The following is a 25438-nucleotide window of genomic DNA, read 5'->3' as shown; positions in this document are numbered from 1 at the left end:
AAAAAAAAAAATTAATACTTATAGACCAAAAACCTAACCCCTCTTCAAGATCACTTAGAAACTTGATATTTGGCATCAAAGTAGACTATTATGTGTATATAGAGGGAAAAATCTGAAAACTGGAAATTATTGATATTTCGATGGAAAAATAATAATTAATACTTATAGACCAAAAACCTAACCCACTTCTAGATCACTTAGAAACTTGATATTTGGCATGAAGGTAGACTATTAGGCGTATAAAAAAGAAAAAAATCTGAAAACTGAAACTTTTTAACAATTGACCGCGCGTTAGCGAGGGTCTCCTTTTCAGCTTAGGCAAACTGCTTTTATGATGAATACCTACTATAGTAATTTCTGTACAAAAAGTAATGATATCCCAACAAAAACATAAATGTGAAATGAGAGCCAAGTTCAATATTAAGAATATGTGTCGTTGTTGACTCGCTGACAAAAGAATTGAGATCTATATGGATGCCAAGTTCTGTGTTGTGTAGAAAATCCTGAAATTATAAAGGATTTGTCTTGGCTAGTTTTTACGTATAGGCTACTTTTCTAAAATTTGGTTTGTTGGTAAAAACTAGCCATATCAAATCCTTTATAATTTCAGGATTTTCTACACAACACAGAACTTGGCATCCATATAGATCTCAATTCTTTTGTCAGCGAGTCAACAACGACACATATTCTTAATATTGAACTTGGCTCTCATTTCACATTTATGTTTTTGTTGGGATTTTCTATTCACCAGCCTCTGATAGCTCGATTCAGGATTTTAATGCCACGGAACATGCCATCTAGATTTTAATCCCAGAGGCAAAAGTGCCTTTTTTATGCAGGCGGTAATCTTTTATCACATCACTGCCCCCGACGCACATGTGCGTCCACCGTCATACAAGTTTGTTCCTAGGCCACGCCCTCTGGCAGTGAATGCGTTATACCTCGCGCGTCAAATGATGGTCCCTATCACAGTTCCTTCAAGTCTCTTTTAGTTCATAAAATATGTTTTTACCGTAATTTGATTACTAAAGTAGTAGTAGTAGAAACGTAATTATAAATAAATTAATGTGCTTAACTTCAAAAAAAAGGACTAGAACGTGTTACGTGACCATTACGTGAGAGTAAATTCATATGAAAAGGAACTGTCTAGGGACCATCATTCGACGCATAAATAAAACAAAAACTGAGTGTTGCCACCATTTATTGGAATTTTCCTAAAAAAATTGAATAAAAAATATTGTATTTCAACATGTTACTTTAGAAATGAATATACAGTGTAGAAAACATCGTCCCCTACTGCCGGTGTTCAACAATTAGTTTAATTATTATATGTTATTATTCATAGTACGCTTATTATCTGTGTGCGCCGGTCGGCGCGTCGGAGTCAGTCTCACGCTGCGCTTACTCTAATCTTCTTCCTCACCGCTCTCGGATTCTGCAAACAAATTCATTATGAGAAAACTGATACTAGGCGCTATCGGGGAAAGTTAGTCACAGAGTACACACAATATAGTATACGATACAACTGCTTATAAGACTAATGAAAATGCATAATTCGCTTTGGGACTTACAGTGTTGCATTTATTACAGTGCACAGTTACAGTAGATGAACAAAATGTCCCGCGTTCTTTACGTCAGAACGAGATTGTACAGTTACGCTCCGCGATTGTTATGCCATTTAGCGCCACTTGCACAATCTCTCTAACCATGGTAACTCCAGGCATAAACGGTTAACCCCGGGTGAGTAGGATGGTGCAAGTGGCCCTTAGAGTTCTAGCTAAATTGGACATTCCATAGCATAAGTATAGAGCAACCAATTTAGCTAGGACCCTAAATGGCAAAACAATCGCGGAACGTGATGGTACTACTTGAGGATGGCATCTTCAGAGAGCTCGTTGCTCTACAACTCTACAGCATCAGCATTATGAGCTTGCTGCTTCTTACCTTTCTCGGTGCCAGCCGCAGATTCTTAGTCATGGGTTAGGGTGGTATTCCACCTATCCAATTTCTTTGTTGTCAGTGCGTCTCACTCTCTCATCAAAGCAAAATGTGAGACGCAATAAACATTGGACAAAAAAGTTTGATAGGCGGAATACCACCCTTAGAGCCACTTGTTGGTTCTCAACACAATCAGACCAAAAATGCATAAGTTCAAAATGGCGACTATTTCCGACGCAATCGGCTCAAAAATGTAACCATTTTGTCCGTCAGGCGAAGTTGGCATGTTTATGAATATTAAACGTAGTCGTACCTTCCTCAGCGCTCTGCAGCCACTCGACGAACTTCTTCATCTGGTCGAGGAACATGAGCTTGCCCTTGCTGGAGTTGGGGTCGCGGTACCACTTGAGGATCGCCTCCTCGGACAGCACGTTGCTCTTGTAAAGCATCAGCACCAGCTTGCTGAACGCGCGCATAAAGCTCATGTTCTCATAGCAGTATTCTTGCACCTGGACAAATGGAAGTACAAATTAGTTTACTTACAGATTGGATTACATTTTTGGGAAAGTACGTCTATAGATCTAGCATAATCTTATCGTTTCTATTGAAATAAATAAGAGGACTTAACTGCATACATAGTAGCTGAAAATTTGACAGTTGAATAGATCACACTGTAGCGTAAAAGTATAAAACTTTGCCCACCGCGTCACAGTCCAGTAAAAGCGAAATAACATAAAAGTAGAAAAATATGATAAGAAAGTGTATCTAACTACTTTTAAGATATTTCGCTTTTACTGAACTGTGACGCGGTGGGCAAAGTTATGTTAAAGGTTTTCGGTATGGTTTGAGGTAACTATGTTGTAAGGTACAGTTGGTGCTCTAACTTATATTAGGGCACCAACTGTACCTTACAAGTCGTATCCTATTTTCTATAAAGCTAGTGTGGTGACGTAGATAGTTGGTGCACTTACTAACTTTTAACAATGCAGTAGTGTCCGACCGAAACATGTTTTTTTGCCGAAACCGAAACCGAATGTTCGGCTTTGGCTCTAGTTTCGGCCGAAACCGAAACCGAAACTTTTGTAGACTTGTTAAAATCGTTGAAAAAATGTCATAAAACCGCTTTTACACACATATTATGGGGCTGTCAACACCCAACACCCAATGTCCTTGAAATTGATGTTACTAGCAGTTTTTTAAGAAAATTACTATAGTTAGACCAAGATAATTCTGCAACGATTTTGATAACACAACAAAACTTCTATGAAATTATGACGTATAAATAATATTTGCACTAGTAGCATTGCGTATGCTATCAAAATCATATTCATTCACCAAATTAAAAAAAACAATCAATCTATTTATTCACCAGTCAAGCTAACATGTAGATACAGGGTCAACCAAAAACGCAAGAGCGCGAATTTTTTTGTTAACAATATCGCAAGGCCGGGTACCGATCTACACCTGGGCTTAAAGGTCCGAAGTGCCCCATTGAGGCGCACTTTCATGCGAAGTCAAAGCCGTGCTTCAGGCTTCAGGATAAGTAGTTAAGCACAGACTCCAACCAATGTCCATTGTATTAAAAAGCGAGGCCGCAGGCCGAGCATGGCGCAGCGAGGCCAAAGGCTAAGCTGAAGTAGAGGACATGTGGAACTCAAACCAATGGTAAATTGAGGTAAAAAGTGAGGCTAAGGTCGAGCATTCGTATGAAAAACTGTACTGGGGACACTTTTAAGGGTTTTTTCTTCGTTTTAATCAATAGTCAGCTGTTCAGCTTCGCAAAATATTAACTATTGATAAAATCAACTTTGCGGTCCTAGTTGAGCGTAGCCTTTAGCCTCGCATAAAATTTGCCATTAGAGGTAGATAGAAAAATGACTGAATAAGAGCGAAAAAAACATCGTTCGACTCGGGCCGAGCTGATACTACGTGCGACAGTGCTATCTCATTCACTCCGATACAATTAGACAGTGCGCGCGTTATAGGTATTGACAGCCTCTTAAGACTGCGTCGACCGTCCAGTGGCGCTCTCATTAGTGGAATTGTGTTTTATAATAAACCAATTAATTTCTGTACCTATACATGAATCAGTATATGTAGATATGTATTAATATTGTTGTCCTACTTATTCCCGAACTTTTGGTCTTTGTCCGAAGTACCATTTCGTAAGTTTCGGCCCGGCCGAAAGGTTCGGCCGTTTTTTGGCCGAAACCGAAACTACAGCCGAAACATGATTTTTGGCCGAAACTGGCCGAAACCGAACCTTCGGTCGGACACTACAATGCAGTTACCAACGTAGGGCACCATCTATTGCAATTGCCAAATTCACGGCTATATGTTTTGTAGTCTCCTTATTTATGTGTAGTATTATGGAAAGGGAATAGAGTGTAAGATCAGAGTGCCATGTCGACAAAGCAGCGAAGCGAGGAGGCTGGTCGCATCGCGTTTCGTGAAAGACTCACTCGACGCGCGCTCGCAGCTCACGCAACGCCGCTCCGACTCGTCATCAGGTTTCATCATTTCAGGACTATTCCTTTCATAACTAGGTTGGACTAGCTATACATATCAGAATCTAGTTAGGTTTATCTAACCAGACTCAATCAAGTCAATGTCAACATCAATATCAAAAACTAGAGCTAAAAATATGTGCTTAAAATAAATCAGTAAGCACAAAAATTATAATTTTGCATAAGATTATCATAGTTTGTATTAATATCATTCGCAAAATGAAAGAACTCTTTCAAGTAATGAGTTAACGGTCAACAATAACCTTTTATAAGGTAGTAAAGTATTACGTTTGTATTATTTTCATTTATTACATTTTAAATATATTTTTTAACTCATTCGTTTAAACAGGCATGAATATTTTGTCAAATTTTAGCTGACATCAAATTTAAAAGACTATTTGAAGAATACTATCCAAAAAAAGTACCTACTTTAGAGATTTTTATTTTCGTTTTCTTGCAAGTTGTATTCTTTCTTTATCAAAGACATACAACGTGAACAATGGGGTTGGCAACTGTCAAAGGTTTTCATAGATGGCGCCATAATAGCTTGCCCCTTTTTCTATGAGATTTGGCTTAAAGGGCTGACTGGCTTCTAGGGATTGACAGGGCAAGCTATGCTGGCGCCATTTGCTTCGACCGGCCAACCCCATTAAACAAACAAAAGCTTATATCTCACCTTGGTGAGCAGCGCGATCTCCGCCTTGGCCGACTGAGCGAAGGCGGCCAGCAGCGGCGTGTAGTGCCGCAGGTGCTTGGCCGCCTGCTCCGGCAGCAGCTCCTCCTTCTTGTTCCATTCGCCGCGGTTCATGACGCACGTCCAAATCTGACAACAAACACCGACTTGATACAAACTAAACTTTATACAGTTGGGTTTAAGGTGGATTTTAGGTTGGATCAGACCGCCATGTCGACAACGTAGTAAAACTAGCGGCGAAAGCGTCGAGACGCTCGAAAGACTCGATTGTAACGAGCTCGCGCCGTTTTGTAATGCTACTCCGACTCGTCATCGAGTTTCATCATGTGAAGTATGTCATATATCTCTTTCGAATGGTGTCAAATGGTTACGAGGTTTGCAATTTCAGTCAACGATGTGTCATTGATTAAAGCTTATTTGGATTTTTCATAAACTATTACAACAAATAGATTACACTGATTTAAACTTTCACGATTATTAAACATTATCAAACTACACAACGGGACTTAATCGCGTATTTAAGTTTTACTGTCGATATTCATAGATGACAGTCGATAAATCGAATATCGTTAGTGTTGTGTGTCGACAGAGTAACATCCCTAGTGCGCAAAACGTTCAAACTGATAAACAAGACCAAGTGCGGGTAGTTCGAAAAACTCGCGCGGCTAGAAGATGTTGATGTCAACTTGAGCCAGTCTTCTCCGAGACCACGGGGACAACGCCGTCCTCGAAACGTCGGAGGTAAATCTTAAAACTTAAATACGCGATTAAGTCCCGTTGTGTAGTTTGATAATACAAATAGATTGATTAATCGGACATAATTTCGTTTAATCCCTTTGTTTACTTCCGTTTCTCGAGATCCCAATGGAGCAACAGCTGACATTTACGAGGCTTTACAATTCATCTCCCTAAACCACGAGTGGCCCTGGCCTTATAGTCCATAGAATTTCAGGATCGAAGTAGTTTTGCCTTAGCCATCGAATGCCGGAACGCAAATACGCGTACGAGGTAACTTTGAGGAAAAGAAGTCCCGGCACACGAGAGGTTAAATCCGTCAATATGAATAAGGTGTTTACTCACGATGGCCACGACCTCGTGGTCGGGGATGGCGTGCTTGACGGCCATGTCGCGCAGCTCCTGGATGAGGTCCCGCACCGGCTTCTCGTCCGCCAGCTCGTCCTCCAGCGCGCGCGTCAGCTCCCGCCGCGCCTCCTGCACACACACACAAACGAGGTTCAGTATCAAGTCTAGTAGTAGTAGTAGCTGCCGATGTTATTCGGGATGGAGGACAGTTGGGACAGACAAAAGAACCGACACGTCGCAAGCGAACCAAAATTTGAACATTGAAGCACGTGGTGCTGTGCAACCCTGTTACATTAGGCGGTACCTACCGGGCTAGCACATGATTGGCGCGACAGTATCTCGCAGCGAGATAGATTACCCGTCTTTTTTATGTCAATAATATGTGATACTGTCGCGCCAGTCATGTGCTACGCCTAATAGATCAAACGCTAATGTCACGGACTGCACGCGAGCGGCGCGCGGCAAATTAACGCCGTTCATACATTTTGGTCGAGCGAAATGTATGAATGGTCTCGATTTGCCGCTCGCCGCGCCGCTTGCGTCCAATCCGCGACCTAACGTGCACAATCTAGTTACCACAAAACGTACAGATCTAATTCAGAAATTTTCGTCATTTTTATCTATGGGAGCGTTCAAGTATTACGTAACGAATTTGGGGGGAGGGGGGTCTTGTAAAACGTTACGATGCGTTACAGGGGCGGGAGGGGGGGTTTGAACTACGCGTTACGTAACATTGTTTTTTAACCCTTCAGAACGGTCGCGTAGAGAGATTCTCTCACGCATTTTTTAAAACGTGATTTTTCTCAAAATTTTAGACATTTCAAATGTTAATTAACAATATTAACGCGATTAAAACAATAACAAAGGTATTTTAGCGACTTTCCGGTACTTTACGCCACATAATTGTGGCCTTTAGGTAAAAAAATGGTCACTTGGTGGTTACGTAACGTTTTACTAGGGGGGGGGGGACAAAAAACGTTACGGCGCGTTACATGGGGGGAGGGGGGGTCAAAATTTTCCAAAAATTGCGTTACGTAATACTTGAACGCTCCCTATATTGAAGAAGGGAACTGGAGGGAAATATAATCAGATAGCCATGTCGACAAAGCAGCGAAGCGAGGAGGCTGGTCGCGTCGCGTTTCGTGAAAGACTCACTCGACGCGCGCTCGCAGCTCACGCAACGCCGCTCCGACTCGTCATCGGGTTTCATCATTTCGGGGCATTGTGAGGAATTTGGGTGGAGGTAAGGTTATTGCAAATTTAAATACCTTGTAGTTTATGTTTACAGGGACATTATAGAAACATCGCTTGACAAAATCTAATTTCATAGCGACATCACAACGGACGCCACACGGAGTAATACGTCGTTAATAGTTAGCCATCGTGGCAGGGTAGAGCACAGGGACAACATGTAAATATTTTTCTGATTGTACCGCTGTTGCTCTTCCCGAAGTGCAATACATCGGTATGAGCAAAGTATAAAGTAAGCTAAGTCGAGGCAAGTTATATGATATGGAGTATATCTACCTGCGAGGCCTGCGCGCGGTGCAGGCGCAGCAGCTCGGCGAGGCCGCGCGACGCGAAGGCGGCCGCCAGCACCTCCTCCGTGCGCCGGTTCAGGGGCAGGAACTCCAGCAACCTACAAGTGCAACACACTACTCATTACCACACTAATTACTTTGGGGAAGATTCACTAAGGGATTTGAGTACTGCCTGACAAAGTGTTCGCTACTTAGACTGGTCCACACAGAAGGAGCCGCCTTGCGAGGAAACTACTATGAGATTTTGTTTCGCCGTGTCTCACCCGAGGCAAACACGCGCGAACGCGATGCCTTGAGCGCGGCAATTTCGTTGCGAGGCGGTTGGTTCTGTATGAATATGAATCTGACTATTGGCGAGTATGTAAATGAGTGAGAAGATGAAGATAATATTTTACACCTGAGAGCAAAAGCTCTCTTCAACAATGAAATTAATAAAATGTAGCGTCATTTATGATTCTGCCACAACAATGCAGAGAACCAGTACATGTCGCGGTAATCTCCCATGGCTTCATACAAATTTTACCTCAGTGTAAAACCTGGTTTCATACCATGGGATCCATTGTCCAATCATCACATAAATGTACACACAGCAACACTCCTGACTATACATCAGTGGACCTTATTACAAAAGGCATAAGGTCCACCGATGTACAGTTAACAGTGTAGGCGACACAAAGCGATATGGTACGAACCCGTCACCTGTAGTGTATGTGTACAGAGTACAAACAGCAACACTCTTAACTGTCCATCCAACATAATCATTTATTTAAGATTTAGACTCTTGTCGGTGGAGCGATTTCCATGCATGTCGGTCCTCTGCCTTCTCCTTGACAGCCTGATACGACACGACGTTGAGCTTTTCCTTTACTTGATCTATGTCCGTCCTCCTTGGCCTCCCCCTCCGTCTCGTTGCCTCAACTCTCCCTTCAATGATATTTTTGATAAATTCGTCGTGTCGTAGCAGGTGTCCAAGCATCTTTCCTCTTCTGTTTCAACTGTCCATCGGTGGACCTTATTACAAAGGGCACAAGGTCCACCGATGGACAGTTGTGGTCGACGGTACCGACCTGCCCTCGAGCTGGCCCTTCTTGAGCGCGGTGACGAGCGAGGCGGTGCCGCGCTCCTGCTTCACGCAGGTGAACACCTCGAGCACGAAGTCGAGCGCGAGGTTGTCCTTCACGATGTGCTCGTTCAGCATCACGAGCAGCACCGACGGCGGCACGCACCCGTTGCCTGACATCATAAACAATGTATATTAAAAAAATACAGATCAACATCATATTAACCTTTTGAACGCCAAAAGGGGGGTCCACACAAAACGAGCCGCCTCTTGAGGAAATTGCCGCGCGAATCAGCTCGCTCTGTGTAGACGTGCACCGGGCGAGGCACGTCTTCACCGACAGTTCGCTCTCTGTGGATCCGCCTAAAGACGTCAACTGACGTGCGCGGCTGCAGCCTAATATCAACCTTCGCGCATTCCGACAAGATTCATAATGACGCGCCGCACACGATAAACGTGGCGAACAAAGGGTTAAGACAGATTTAGGGCCAGTTAAACCGATCACACTCGATGGACTGATCAACGTCACTCAGCAGTGAACTATGAACCTTTCCCATACAAGAAAAAATTGTAATGTTATCGAGAAATGCTTATGTAAAGTAAAATGACAACCGAATTTCTCGGAACCTAGCCAGCCAAGTGAACTAAACAATCCCTCGTCAGTATGTCATATAGGGTACGAAATGGTACATTACTGTAATGATAGCTCAACGATTTTAGAGAAATAGACGTTGTTGGTCTTAATTGTTTATTTATTCATCATCATCATATCAGCCAGAGGACGTCCACTGCTGGACATAGGCCTCCCCCAAAGAGTGCCACAATGACCGGTCTGCGCCACCCGCATCCAGCGGACTCCCGCGACATTTACTAGGTCGTCAGTCCATCTTGTGGACCTTGTCCACCTTGTGGGTGGTTTATTTATTAGGAAATGATAATTAATTTAATAGTAAATAACTGTCGAGCGTACATTATATGTAGTAACAAAACCAGTTTGATGCCACAACACAACACACGCACATATTATTTCGCACATTCCGACACCGAGCAACGTAATACGCGTTGCCTGGCTCTAATTAGTGCATCTATTTGTGATTAAATGAAAAAATCGTTCCATGAAAACAACAAGGACATTCTACCATATTGTCGTTTACGAAAACTGGATAAAAGAGTCAATTAATGTTTTTTTAAAGAGGAATGACGAAAGAATTTTCCTAAGTTTGTGGGCTGCGTTTGAAAGTGTTTACAGCACGATTTTCTCAACTTCAGCATTTCATCACAACCAGTTTCGAGTTTAAATTAGCAGTTCAGGTACATACCGATCCAGAGCGCGGTCATGCGGGCCAGCTTGATGCGCTGGGCTGGCTCGAAACCCTTCAAGTACACGAGCACCTGCGAGCAACATACAATATAAGCTTCTGGCAATAGTAAATAATAGGCGTATGGCGCCTTAACCTTTTGAACGCCACAGACGGCAATTGACGTCAACGCAAAATCGTGACAACGACGCCAAAGACGGCATTTGACGTCGATCGTTTCTGGATGAAAATCTACTGAAAAACACCCCACTTTTAGGTTGGCATTATTTATTCACAAAACTAAATATTACCCCCGTGGCGTCAGTGGCACGTCAAATGGATGCGCCGTTTGGCGTTCAAAAGGTTAAAGCCTGTTCAGATGCGTCGCACTAGACGCACACAAAAGTTTACATGTACATTATTTTATATGTTTTGCATGATAGTTTTTAAGTTTTGTACATATTTTGCATACCATTTATGGTTAAACATGAAACCTACCACCTATCGCATGAACACCGATGTACCTGGTAATGTTTATCGCAAATAAAAGATTCTCATTCTTATTCTTCTTATTCTTTACACAAAACAAGCTCCCTTGTAAGAAAAATGCCGCGCGAAGAAAGCCCAATATGAAATGGCTCACCCGAGGCATCGTGACCGCGCATTAGTTAGCCTCGGACGAGGCATATCTACACAGAAGAAGGTACTCCGCGCGACAAAGCTCATTCTGTGTGGACGCGGACGCAACTATTTGCGAACCATTCGCGGACTCCAAACCGTACTTCGAAATGCACATCACCGATCCTTTTTCAAATATCTGCGGATTCAGCAGATCTGGATGCACTATTTATTGTTGTTGAAAACGATGTAAAATTCCGTGTGAAAATTCGAGCTTTTAATGAACTATGGCAGTATAAACAACATTATTTACCTTTTTCATCTCCTCTTCAAACATTTTCTCCAGATATTTGTATCGGCGCATCAGCTTCACAAATACCTTGAAATATAAAAAAAATACGTTAGCAAAGGCACACGTAGGCGAAACTTGTAGATTGTTATGAATTTCTTCAGAAGTAATTGAACGAGAAAGGGTTTCTCAACACTTGTGTTCAGGACTCTAGCCGTGTTTTTCATCATTTAAAGCGTCAAATATTTCATTACAAAAGAACTATTCGAGAAACTAAATAAGCATTAATTCCACATTTTTTCTAGCAAACATGCCATCTATGGAGGTAACTATATATAGAGTTCTATGGGGGTAGTTACCTCTAACTAATTTCCAGACTTTTTGGAACCAATGAGTTCCACAGCATCCTCGAGGAGCTTGTTACTAACGTAAAATTAAAGCACATCAAATAACAAAAACCGGAGGAATGCGAGTCAGACTCGCCCACCAAGGGTTCCGCACTTTTTAGTATTTGTTGTTATAGCGGCAACAGAAATATATCATCTGTGAAAATTTCAACTGTCTAGCTATCACGGTTCATGAGATACAGCCTGGTGACAGACAGACGTACAGCGGAGTCTTAGTAATAGGGTCCCGTTTTTATCCTTTGGGTACGGAACCCTAAATAGTAAATATATGATTCAAATATGTTTAACTTGAAGTTACCTGTTCGAAATTGCGCATGGATTCCATGTCCTCACTGGCGTTGAAGATGCAAGTGTTCGTCTTGGGACTCTCGCCGTCCATCGACACGCCACCGCCGGGCACTGACAGGCAAACATACAACATCAGAATTGTGATGAGGGGTGAGGGAGAGGTGGTGGTGGGAGAGGGATGTCAGATATAACGAACGAGATGTGTTTATCGACACAGTTGTTCAGATCTCTAGCCAGTTGTTTCATCATTTGAACATATTCACATTACAGTTCTTGTTTTAACGTGGTGATTCTTGGATGGTTCTACCTGTAATGTCCATTACATTTGTAGATTCATCTGCAATAATATCAAGCACAACCAATGCGCATCAATATATATATATGAATCGCTCTTCTGGCTGAAGCCACAAACCTACAAAAATAATTATGTCCGATATTTTTTCGCGCTTCGGAGAAAGAGATGCTTTAATGCTCTTTATAGCTTTTATCTCCCAAAATCTGTTTCTTGCGTTAGTTAATATTATTAAAACTTGAAGACTAGATTTTGTCTTATTTCGGATGATGCAACTTAAGTCCAATATTACAAAGAAACTTTGGGTAAACCGGTTTAAAAATCGGGGTTCGTTAACCCTCATTTTAGATACAACTAACACATAAATACTAATATTGCTGACCAACACGAGGAAACAGGGCGGATACGCCATAGTACAGAAATGATTTAGTGTCTATATGCGTGCGACATGCCTGCACACGGATCAGTGTGTAAACGTGTCCATTCTGTATGAAATAATTATTCTATGATAAGATAAGGATCTAAGAGCTCTCAATAAATCCTCGCCTAAGCCGAATTTAATCGGGTCCTGTTTAATCTCGCACGGCTAGACTTGGAATAGATAATTCCGTCTAGACAGCTCACAGAAAGGTCACTCAAGTCACCTTATTAGTAATACACGAGTGAAAACTAAGTCTGGTGTGCATTCTAGATTATATCTTATAAGCAAAGAAATCTTGCGTAGATTGCGGCTAACGTCAATTGTATACATATGTTTATCATGTGTAGATCAGGTGTTTCTTTTTTCAACCCGGTGTTTTTCAACCGCAAGTGCATATGGGCCCTCATCTTTATTTCATCTAGCTACTCTAGCTAGTATGTTGGATGTACTCATGCAGGTAGCCGCCCGCGATAAGCACGTCGAAGATGACCTCGCCATAGCGCCGGTAGTCGAGCTTGGAGCCGTCGTCTAGCAACTTGTACGTTGCCTCGAGGTCTAGTTGAGGTGGTGTAGCCGGAGGGTGTACTCACGCAGCAAGCCGCCCGCGATGAGGACTTCGAAGATGACCTCGCCATAGCGCCGGTAGTCGAGCTTGGAGCCGTCGTCTAGCAACTTGTACGCCGCCTCGAGGTCTAGTTGAGGTGGTGTAGCCGGAGGGTGTACTCACGCAGTAAGCGGCCGGCGATGAGCGCGTCGAAGATGACCTCGCCATAGCGCCGGTAGTCGAGCTTGGAGCCGTCGTCTAGCAACTTGTACGCCGCCTCGAGGTCCAGTTGAGGTGGTGTAGCCGAAGGGTGTACTCACGCAGTAAGCCGCCGGCGATGAGCACGTCGAAGATGACCTCGCCATAGCGCCGGTAGTCGAGCTTGGAGCCGTCGTCTAGCAACTTGTACGCCGCCTCGAGGTCCAGTTGAGGTGGTGTAGCCGGAGGGTGTACTCACGCAGTAAGCCGCCGGCGATGAGCACGTCGAAGATGACCTCGCCATAGCGCCGGTAGTCGAGCTTGGAGCCGTCGTCTAGCAACTTGTACGCCGCCTCGAGGTCTAAAGTTGAAATGGTGTAGCCGGAGGGTGTACTCACGCAGGAAGCCGCCGGCGATGAGCACGTCGAAGGTGACCTCGCCAATCGCCATAGCGCCGGTGGTCGAGCTTGGAGCCGTCGTCTAAGCAACTTGTACGCCGCCTCGAGGTCTAGTTGAGGTGGTGTAGCCGGAGGGTGTACTCACGCAGTAAGCCGCCGGCGATGAGCACGTCGAAGATGACCTCGCCATAGCGACGGTAGTCGAGCTTGGAGCCGGCGGCGTCTAGAAACTTGTACGCCGCCTCGAGGTCGCCGCCCGCGCGCTCAAGACCCTGCACGAGCGCGTCGCGGAACCCGTTTGGGTCGTACTTCTCTTTCTCATCTGTGGGACAATTAAATAGAAAGAGATCAGTATATTGAACTTAACGCCAACCCTCGAATCATGAAATTAATTTTTATGAAGTTATTCAATTTATTTATTAGGTAAGTTGACATTGATTTTATGTTGTACTTTCTTGTGAGCGTTTTGGGGCCACCTGTAAGCCCGCAAGAGTTGAACACCAATAAAATAAAAAAAAATACCTAGTGTTGTATTAATGCTTAAGTTTATATCATAAGTATCATAACTGGCTTAAGATAATACACGACGAATTGTACACTAGCTCCAGTTTGAATATACATACATTAACAAAGAGTTTATTGTAGTACTCTGCATTTAACATAACATGGCGTGTAAAAATTAAAATATGTAGAGTGACACTCTATAGAGTGTAGTCTCTTTACAATTTCTAACAATAAGGGAAAATATGAAGGGGCCAGGGGGAAATATTAAAGCGATACCCTAAACTCAGGTAAGAACTAAACAATGGTTTTTGTTCTTATCTATGCGCGCTCTGAGCCATTGTCAATGCCATTTAATGTATAGTCGAGATAAAGCGTTAAGGTGGGATTACACCAGTGTGCGGCACAAGCATTTTTGTATTGAATATGCTTGTAGCGCACACTGGTGGAATCCCGCCTTTACATGGCAGATGAACCCCAAAAACATTGATTTTATTCGTCCTAAAACTAAAATCTTATACCTTTCCACGAGCAATTCTTGTGTATACCAATAATATTTATGTATATATATATTTCGGGGACCTCGGAAACGGCTGTAAACATTTCGATGAAATTTGCTATATGGGGGTTTTCGGGGGCGAAAAATCGATCTAGCTAGGTTTTATCTCTGGAAACACGCGCATTTTCGAGTTTTTATGTTTTCCGAGCAAATTTCGCTCTCCCAGATATTTATTAATTGTATAGAAAACGATAAATTGACAATTAAAATAAGTCCGCGTTTTGTACTGTGCACCATGTTGTTACGATTTTAGAGTTTAGAACTTTAGACAACTAGACACTAAGGCCCACTTGCACCAACCCACTAACCCGGGGTTAAGCGGTTAAACCGTTAACCTATTGTCAAATTGTACTGGTAACCATGGCAACTCCAGATTTAACCTGTTAACCCCGGGTTAGTGGAATGGTGCAAGTGGGCCTAATAAGCAATCTTTGGCAAAAAAAATATTTAAAAGCAACCCACAATGCCTTTGATGAGGGAGAGAGTGCTGAGTAACGTGCCCCTGCATCCCAACCAACATGCCTACAGCCCTGGCAAGTCTACAGAATCGGCACTTCATGCAGTGGTAAGCAAAATTGAGGTAGCGATTAAAAACAGGTCCATGTGCTTAGGAACCTTTATAGACATAGAAGGAGCCTTCGACAGGACTAGGTTCAGCAGCATTGCAGCAGCACTGGTAAGACATGGTGCGAATGCAGTCATGACCAAATGGATAAACAACATGTTGAGCCAGAGGGTCATAAGACTTGGGACAGGCGAGACACAGCAGGCAGTAGTGGCAAAGGGATGCCCCCAAGGGGGAGTTCTATCGCCACTTCTATGGAACCTAGTGGTGAACGACCTCATAACAACATTAAACAACAATCACTATTACACAATCGGCTATGCTGACGACATAGTGATACTAACAAGCGGCAACCACTCAGGTACGGTATGCGATGTTACCCGCTCTGCACTAGCCATCGTGGAGCGCTGGTGCGTTAACAACGAACTCACAGTCAATCCCCGCAAGACGGAGCTGGTAATGTTCACCAACAAACGCAACTTGGGAAACTACCACCTTCCCAAACTGTTCAATACAGAACTCCAACTATCGGCAGAGGTAAAGTATCTAGGGGTAATACTTGACAACAAACTGAATTGGAGTAATCACCTAAATGGCAAAATTGATAAAGCTACAGTCGCGTTCTGGCAATGTCGTAGAATGGTGGGTAGAACCTGGGGATTAACTCCTAGGCTAACTCTATGGCTTTACCAGGCAGTGATAAGACCAATAATAAGCTACGGCGCGATAGTATGGTGGCCACGCACCAAACTATCCACTGTTGAGGCTAGACTACAACGACTCCAGAGGTTGGCCTGTATGGCGACAACGGGCTGCATGAGGACAACACCAACCGCGGCCCTGGAAGCCTTACTGGGCCTGCCGCCGCTGCACCTCTTCATACAACAAGAAGCGCTGGCTGCGGCGGTACGTCTCAAAAAATCTAATCTCTGGAGACCGCCCAGGGTGCCACACACCGAAATCCTCTACGAGGCCATAGGTAAGGAACCGCTTATAGAAGCGGTGACTGACAGGATACCCAAGCAGTTCGTCTTCGACAAAAAATACAAAATACAATTACACGAAGAACCCCATGAAGGACTCAACCCAAGGGAGCTGAGAATCTTCACGGACGGATCAAAAACAAGGTCAGGCACTGGCGCTGGGGTTTTCTCAGAGGACCTAAACATACACATCTCGACACCACTTGGTGCCCATAACACAGTCTTCCAGGCGGAATGTATGGGCATTATAATGGCAGCACACGCAATCGTCTCAAGGGAAGCAATGGACCCCATCCGCATACTCTCTGATAGTCGAGTCGGTCAGTACTACAAGCTCTACAAAGTTATACTTTCACTTCAGGGCTAATTTACGAATGTCACAAAGCTCTGTCAGAGGTATGTACCACCAATGGCATAACTCTGCAGTGGATCAAAGGACACAGCAACTCACGAGGTAACGATGCAGCCGACATCCTGGCGAGAGGAGGCTCGGAACTGAAGGTGGCAGGACCTGAGCCAATCCTACCTCTGCCATATGCCTGGCTCCGGAACACGCTGCGACACAGCACCAAGGTAAAACACCAGCAATATTGGTCTAACCTAGGCACATGCAGGCAGGCGAAGGAAGCCCTCCCGACACTCAACCCCAATCTGTCGCGGAGGCTTCGACAGCTGAAGAGACCACAGCTCCGGCTTTTAGCTGGGGCAATAACTGGACACGCCTCATTTAACAAACACCTATTAACCCTACGTGTTACAGATAGCCCCCTCTGCAGAGCATGCATGGAGGCAGAGGAGACAGCCGCCCACGTCATTCTCGAATGCCCAGGGGTGGCAAAATACCGGGCACAACACCTCGGCTCACCGGGGTCTCTCCCAGAAGTCGTCGGCAACATAAAGGGTCTGCTAGGCTTCTTGGTGGAGTTGGGTTGGCAGGAATAGTGCCGCCATCCCATCACGCAAAATAGGCGCAATAATAGACGTCGAGTTGCGGAAAACAAGCCCGCGATAACCTATATATAACCTAACCCACAATGCCATTATTTAAGCGTTTTTTACAATCAACACCATTGTGATATTTATCATCAATGCCATTTAGATAACATGTATCGAAGAATAAATAAGAATAGTAATTTTATCTAAAGCAGGAAATAATCGCGCGAGTACAAGATGTTGCTAACTGGTTGTCGCCATATGGCAATGACATGTTGTAAGCGTACCACATGTGTGGGCTACGTTACTCGTCATGTGGTGGAAATTTCTAGATGATTTGAGGTGTGCTTTTTTAAATGAAGGCGGTTTTTTATTTAAGTATAACGTCAAATATTAATACTATATAAGCGGATATCGCAAATCAAATGTACAAGATCTATCGACAAGTCAAATTTATGCCTAGTTCCTTAGGAAAATTGACCTGTCTGGCGATTGGCGCTATTATGCGCTCGTGAAATGGAGCAAGGTTTAAAAATATGTCTACAATCTTAACTTTACTTACCGGAAGAAGATTGCCTAACTAGGGTTAATGTGATTATTGCCGAAATGATAACCTGACCGTGACATCAACCCAATATTATCAGTTGTAACTTTGTTATTTACGTAAGTACAATTTCTTTGTTCAATGTCATTGCGTCTCACTCTCTCGTTAAGCAAAATATGAGACGCAATACACATTGGACAAATATATTGGACGTATGGAATACCACCCTTAGACGCTTACTCAGCATGAATCACTATTGGCAACGGTACGACAATCTATATTACATTCCACGGCCCGTTACTAATTCGCCTTCACAACGTTCGACTTTTCGATCCGTATTTGACAAGCCAATATTTCTTCCAGTGATCAATTATTGAAAGGTAAGGGACCTAGATGAAAGATTTTATTGTCGAATGTCACGAATCGTTCCACATTAATTGAGCTCGATGTGGTCAATTGGAGTTGCATTGATGGCCCTATTTGCCACATCTGAACTGAATTAATGAACTAGAGAAGTGACCACTTTTAGGCTAAATGTGCCTGTATTTTCTACTTATGGACTCCCATAATAAACGTATTCAACCATATACTTTTCATTTTTAAGGACTGGAAAGAAATCAAATCCACAGAAAATAAAATTTTCGCTGTAGGTTCTCCATCAGTTAACCTTCAGGTCAAGAAGTGTAGGATCATGATAGATGCAAAACTCACTTGAGTCGTGAGTAGACTGAGGTTTTAGAAGGTAAACCAATAAATAATGTACCTATATCTCTTTTAATGATCTAGGAAATGTATAGATACCACGGCCCTAAGAGTAATAAATGCAAATTAACCTTCGTCGCGTTTGAATTAAGTAGCCATCGGGAAGTATGGTAGTTCAATTAGCATAGCATACCGAGGTGTAAAATGGGAAAACACTGTTTAAGCAAATAGATCATTTGCATGTATTCTGCTAATTGTGGAGCCATAATAACAAATACTATTTGCGATTTTCAATAGAAGAATCCTCGATCAAACTAAGGCTTCTTGATTTTTTTTACCGCGTCTAATAGACATTCAAAACATCCTGCCATAAGTTTTTAATATCTGAGAGACCGAGCTGTGCTCGGAAAACATAAAAAATAAAAAATGCGCGTAGCTAGATCGATTTTTCGCCCCCAAAAACCCACATATAGCAAATTTCATCTAAATCGTTAGATCCGTTTCCGAGATCCCTGAAATATATAAATACATATATACACAAGAATTGCTCGTTTAAAGGTATAAGATTTTAGGCATTTAAATGGAGGAAAATTTTGTTATATTGTTTTAAACTTATATTAACTACAGATAGCGCATTAAAATGAAACAAAGATTTTTCCAACCAAGGGACATTTGCACAACTCGCACTACCTATATTTTGAATCCTTATTCCTTATAAACGTACACTACGTACACGGTAAATATTGTAAATAAAACTCCAATGTTTTCTCAGTTCCCTTGACTTAATTGCAATGTCAATTACCCACACACAGCCGCTGACACACATTCGTCACCATCAAGGGAGTGACACACATTCGACGTTCGCTATCAATACGGTGCAGTATCTCCAATGCGATGCGTGCGTGTGATAACACTCACTTTCTAAGTAGCCTGTTTTCACGCGGTGTTGATGATCGATGTGACGCTTGTGTGCATAAATAATTGTTTTTTATCTCTTTTAAATAAGTTGATAGATCAGCTTCTGGGAGGCGAGTCTAAGGTGGTCGCACTTTTATTATTATGTCCATCGTGGCCGTGACTAACTGACTAATACAGACAGATGTTGAAGTTGCGAAAAGTTCACAAGAAGTAGGAAAGTTCTCGAAAATTTCAGGAAAATTTTACAGGAATCAAAGGAAATTATTATTTTGGTAATGGAAATTTTCGATTCCCATACATAATTACAATACATACAATTGAGTGATTCTTGAGGAAGGTTTAGGTGTAGGAGCGTATTTACCCTAGGAGCGTATTTACCCTAGGGCCAAGGGGGCCATGGCCGGCGGCAAAACAGGGTTTTATTCCTAATATCTTATAAGAGATACATTATCATCTCTTATCGGGGCGGCGAAGCTAACTTGCCCGGGACGCTAAATCTTTAAAATACGCCTCTGTTTAGGTGTATAATTTGTTAAGGTTTTGTGTAAATTGGTTGAAATATGACGATGTTTGCTACTGATGTCGAAAAAACGCACTATGACCCGAGCGAAGCTACTATATGAAATGTCGACAATTTTTTTGCGATTTTAGGATGGTGTGACCCACAGTTCACATCGCAGTGCCGCTAAACGCGGAAAAACACCCTATACATATAATAAAGTGACATCAGCATTCGGTATAACGGTCACCTAACGGTCCCTCGACCCGCTTGCCAAACTTACTGTAATCATCGCTTCATATCCAATGAGAAACCACTGCTCGTTCCATTCCATTTTCAACTTTATTTACAAAAGAGTAAGGTTTAATATGTGGTGGTAAGGAGTCATATGTGAGTTAATAATGAGTCGATTCCAGCGATCATGTGCATTCTTTATAAGGAATGTGAACGTTTAAACTCTGCTTTTATGTCGCGGATACTAAAAAGACAGTCAGATTTAATAATTTATCATCCAGACCAGCATTTCCTTAACTATAGGGTCGCGACTCGCGACCCATTGGTGGGTCGCGAGCGCATATTGAGTGGGCCCTGAAACTACTAAGGGAACCTGTACCAATAATATTGTATGCCCCCTTTTGAAGACGGCCAAGAGGTGGGCCCTGAATTTGGCAGTATTTGTTAGTTGAGTTAGAGCAGAGTCAACTTTGGGTACCACTGATCCAGACTATTTTGTATCATAATTTATCAATTAGATCAGGGGTCTCCAAACCCCGGCCCGTCGACACCCAAAGCGTCCGGCCCGCGGGAGCCAGGCTCCAGGGGTTCAGCCCTAACAGCAGCAACCAGATGCCTATTGGGCGAGGCAATCGCACTATCATCTTTACATTTAAACCACAATTTAGCAGTTGGAAATTAAAATCCATCGTTTTATCAGATGCTGATGCCATGAATGCTAAAATAGGAATATAAGCGTCAACCTGAATTTATTACAAAGGAAAATGTTAGTTCACATTTCATGCAAATTTTATATAGATTTAGACTGTTGAGCGGGTCGCGGTGAGACGACAAGAGTCGCGCCACAAAGACGACCCGCGCAGTTACTGTCGCACATTCCGACACCGAGCAGCGCAGTGCACGCGGCCTGGCTCTAATTAGTGCACATTTATTACTATGTAACACCAAATGTAACAACCATGGATGCAATAAATGAATGAATTATGAGACCTCAACCAGAGCATTATTTATATGTAATATCTAATGAATGAGGATGGCAACTGCCAAAGGTTTTTACAGAGCGCGCCATGCAGCATGAAGCACAGGTTTCACCTGTTTCTAGTTTTGCCCAAGCCTTAAATATGCTGGCGCCAGCTGAACTCCTATCTCTCAAAATATCTGACGTTTACTGCAAAATTTCATGAAAATGGATACAGATAACTCAACATATTCTTTCACAAATCCATCGCATCTTTAGTAAGTGTTGTACGTAACCTTGGTTTTAGTCTATACTAAGCTATAAATTGACGTAATTCACGTGTCAACATGTCCTACGTTTCAATTAATTGTAATACAATCAAACGTTGACGTCAGTACATCACGCGTACGTGTCCCAATTATGCCGTCTAGATTCTCACGTATGTGCAGAATCTGGTCTGAATTGGTACTGCCACGTTCCAACAATGCAATAATAACTTAATGACATACCAGCAATATAGAGCAGTGAATGAGTAATTTTTAATTGAGATTTACTTTAAAAATAACCATACTAAGTCACCAAGTGGTATTGGGACTACAGATTGGGGATTGTATTTATTATTAATTGTTAAATGATTATGGTTTTAATGTTTAAAGTAACTACATAATGACATGTCCATAATGATCTCCAAGTACTTCTTAAGCGATTGGGGACCCCCACTAACCCGGGGTTAACCGATAAATAAATACTAAATTCTATTCTAAACCTGTAGTTACCATAGTACAATTTGACACTGGGTTAACGGTTTAACCGCTTGATCCCGGGTTAGTGGGATGGTGCAAGAGGCCTTTAGTAGGTTCCTAAAGGCCTCTTGCACTAGTTATTATTTTGGCTTTAAACAGATGGTACAACAAACGGTATGAAAAGGTTAATCATGCTATTTTAAACATTAATAACAGATAAATGTGACCAAAATTATCTTTACTTGAAAATAGTTGTAATGTAGAACTAGCCTTATGAACCAATTTTGCATGTATAAGTTGTATAACTGGCCTTAAAATTTATAGTTTATGATGGTTCATTATTTTGTAAGAGGGTGGTTTTTGCACAGTGTAGTTTTTCCTCAGTCACCCGTTGACCACGAACGCTGTAAAGGGTTCGAAACGTCGGGATGAATTCAATATACGCGTATACTCGGTTTTAATAGTTTTATTTTAATTATCAAATTTATATGTAACTGTTTTTACAATGAATAAAGGGCTTTTTTATTATTTTATTTTATAAATGTGACCAAAACGAATGACACACCACTTGTCTGTAAGTGTGTCGCTAATCTGCTAACTGTACACGACTGTACCTAATCGCGCGTGCTAAATCTTAACCTTGGCCATACCGGCGGCGAGATAGTGAACTGAGAGAATCTGTATGTTGATAACAGCATTCTTTTTGTACTTAAAACAGTTCAAATAGTAAGTGATGTACTGATGTAACACAATTTCAAGACATGATAAAAAATTTTGGGGTGTTTATTCTAAAATAAGACAGTATAAAAACGTTGGGTATCGTCTTGGGTCGTCCCATTCGTTTTTCGTCAAGTTCTTAAATTAGTCCTATTCTGATTTCGTCACTTATTCTACATTCGTCACAATCGTCGGTGGCTTTCAATGTAGAATGAGTGACGAAAGCAGAATACATTTAAGAACTTGACGAAAACCGAATGGGACGACCCAAGACGATACCAAACATTGGTGTTCAAAGTCCAAGCTGGCATACATTTACATAATTAACTATATGAACTATCCCAAGGCCATATCCGCACTACTTTGAAAAATCCTCGTAGGTATCTTGTTCTGTTAATCAGAAGGAAAATGTATGAATATCTATGTATGGGATGCGTACAGACTTACTGCCTTCCAACTTTGAGTAGCAGTGTGAGATACGAGAATTTTTCAAAGTAGTGCCGATATCTAATTTATCTGTTCCCATAAAGCAATTTATACATTTTAAGAAGCCGTCGTCTTCTTAAAAGTATACAGAAAACAATGTATTCAATCTTTGACAATTTTAACTTTCACCGACTGGCTGATGGTGATGTGATGACAGACAAAAATTTGCATAAACTGTTTCAGAAATTAAGTTAAATTCCATTAGGATTTGGAAAACCCAGATATCAAATGTAAAATTAAATTACAAACATATCTACTTATATTTTATAATGTTCTAAATGTAATGAATTAATAAAAATGCTTCTGACATTAACATCAAGTACAAGAAGAAAAAGACATTTAAAGTGTTTTTATCATGTCTCAACATCAATATTATGTATGTTAATATTACTCCACATCAGTCTGTATTTAAGAAATAATGTTTTTAATACATGTTAGGCCAGCTATAACTTGTTATAAATTAAAATGAGTTGTGATATACATTAACCCAACAGAGATTCTTCGTGATAATGTCCTAAACAGACCTAATAAATAAACAACTAGTTGTCAAACAAAAAAATTAACGAGATGACATCCTTGAACACGATTACTTGTTCACGAGAAGCACCAGAGAAACTCAATGTCACGGCTGTTAGTGTCAACAAGGGTTATGTAATGTTATGAAGCTTCCGACAAACTATCTATTAGGTGATACTGTTTTTTATATCAAAGTAGAAAGGACATGTTGAAATGATGTAAAATTACCCAGTTTGTGTCCTTTCATACAAATGATATGATTTCTTATTATATTTAGATCAGTGTTTTTCAAACTCGCGAATCCCCTGCCAGCCTTAGAGCAATACGTAAGTGAAACATTTTGTTCATACTAAGGGGGTCTTGTAATGAAAAAGTTTGAAAAACACTGATTTAGATGATAAGAAACTCTAAATTATAAAAAAAGACTAAATTTACAATATAGTGAAGTTTTCTGCCATTTTGAGAAAAAATACCTGAAGCGCAAAATTATATTCCTAATTTCTGTTACCCCTCCCAATACTGAAGATATCACTTTAACATAAAAAAAAAAATAGCCACAACCGAATACAGAACCTTCTCCTTCTATGAAATTGAAGACGGTTAAAAATTAAGGGCAATCTCACTTTTTCTGTGTTTAAATTTAAAAAACCAGGCCAATAGTTTAGCCTTATAGGTATGGAAGTTGTACTGATAAATTATCGTATTTATGTAAATATGTACCATAACATAACATGTATTTTAGGCCTATTTTCAAACAGGCAAACAAATAATAATGTAATTTTCTTTCTTTCAGCCTCAACATAAGGAGGGACTCATTAGTTTCCTGGTTATAAGTTATTAGAGTTATAATTTTTAAGTAATACAAGCATTGAGTCATGTTATTTGGAACAAGTAAAGAAGTATCACAATGAATCATTTGGTTGTTCAGTTTTATAAGTGTGGTAATTGTGTTTTTGTTGCAGAATAATAATAACAATGAAAACATGATGAAATTCCCCAGCAATTATTGATAGTTTCACATTTTAGGATACAAATCAGTTCAGTGAACTGTAGATAAGTCAAATCTTAATGACATCATTTTCAATCAATAATTGCCATTTATGGGAGAAAATTAAAAAGAAAAAGTTCAAAAACTCACCTCTTTTTCTGGTCTTGATCCGTTGACCCGATAATACTGGTTTTTCTACCTTCTGACTCATACAATTTATTGCTGAAACAGAAACACACGTGGCAATTAGTGGTGCGAGGGAAAGGCAGCGGGCTCGCGGCCGAGGGGTCATCGTCCGCCGTGCCACACCATTCAGAAATCACACTCATAATTTACACCCCCGACGCCCCAGCGCTCATGGCGGAGCCCCTCGCGCTCTACTTACTACTCTGAACACGGAAACTGCCAAGAAATCACACCACGCCGCCTTTGACCCCGGTTACGCGACCCGATATCACTTAGCCCTTATGACTCGGCGAAAGTCTCGTGATACACCCCAATCGAACAAAGCACGGAGTAGATAGTTATGTGTGCACTGATACTTACGTAGTGACAGGTTATGTAGGAGCCTTCTACTCCTTTTGCGAGTTGTCTCGGACTGCGCCTGTTCAGAAAAGAAAGAAACGCTGCGACGGGCTCTATTCCCTAGAGCGGTAGAGACAACGTGTATGGAGGCGCCGGATATCCGCTAATATTCTGCTGTGATCGATTCAAATCTGCGCGAAACAAATTTTGACAAGCGACCTAAATATAATGTTCTACTAGAGTGTACAACGATTTCGGTTATAAAAATATAATTCTACACGCGATGAGTAGAAAATAAAATTTGCAAAAGATAGTTCAACCACGATCGAACGTTTACGTAGAACAAATTAAAAGAAACCTCAAGTCACAGTATATAAGCCCAGTCAGGGACTAATATGGATTATTTTATTTTACAAGACCACACAGTAAATTTGATTGAATTTGTAACACTAAATTACAAAGACATGTATGAACGGAAAATATTTGACTAA

The 25438-nt window shown here is 41.6% G+C and overlaps 1 protein-coding gene across 4 annotated transcripts; it reads right to left on the bottom strand.

The window, feature by feature from the left end:
• Positions 1–1184: 1184 nt before the first annotated feature.
• Positions 1185–25248, bottom strand: LOC134789661 (protein krasavietz). 4 transcript variants are annotated; one of them, XM_063760258.1, is made up of 12 exons: positions 24969–25248; positions 24573–24644; positions 13722–13898; positions 11734–11834; positions 11053–11118; positions 10143–10215; positions 8831–8996; positions 7750–7861; positions 6220–6351; positions 5122–5268; positions 2252–2447; positions 1185–1435 (listed from the first exon to the last, which is right to left on the bottom strand). In XM_063760258.1, exons 2-12 carry the CDS (start codon positions 24631–24633, stop codon positions 1407–1409), a joined length of 1260 nt encoding a protein of 419 aa, XP_063616328.1. In that variant the 5' UTR covers positions 24634–24644; positions 24969–25248; the 3' UTR covers positions 1185–1406. The 4 variants fall into 4 exon arrangements, with proteins under 4 accessions (XP_063616328.1, XP_063616335.1, XP_063616351.1 ...); XM_063760265.1 differs by lacking the exon at positions 24969–25248 and adding an exon at positions 24808–24941; XM_063760281.1 differs by lacking the exons at positions 13722–13898; positions 24573–24644; positions 24969–25248 and adding an exon at positions 13301–13389.
• Positions 25249–25438: the final 190 nt, after the last annotated feature.

The sequence above is a fragment of the Cydia splendana genome, chromosome 1 (genome assembly GCF_910591565.1).
Source record: "Cydia splendana chromosome 1, ilCydSple1.2, whole genome shotgun sequence".
In the NCBI taxonomy this organism is placed as follows: domain Eukaryota; kingdom Metazoa; phylum Arthropoda; class Insecta; order Lepidoptera; family Tortricidae; genus Cydia; species Cydia splendana.
Note: the sequence above shows the minus strand (reverse complement) of the source record. Positions and strands in the feature narration are given on the sequence as shown.

Excerpts from the sequence above, each read along its gene's own strand:
- LOC134789661 (XM_063760258.1), bottom strand. The coding sequence starts at position 24,633 with ATGAGTCAGAAGGTAGAAAAACCAGTATTATCGGGTCAACGGATCAAG. Across the intron at positions 11,119-11,733 it reads CCATGCGCAATTTCGAACAG|GTATTTGTGAAGCTGATGCG; the intron begins GTAACTTCAAGT and ends TTATATTTCAAG. Across the intron at positions 5,269-6,219 it reads ACCACGAGGTCGTGGCCATC|ATTTGGACGTGCGTCATGAA; the intron begins GTGAGTAAACAC and ends GTTTGTTGTCAG.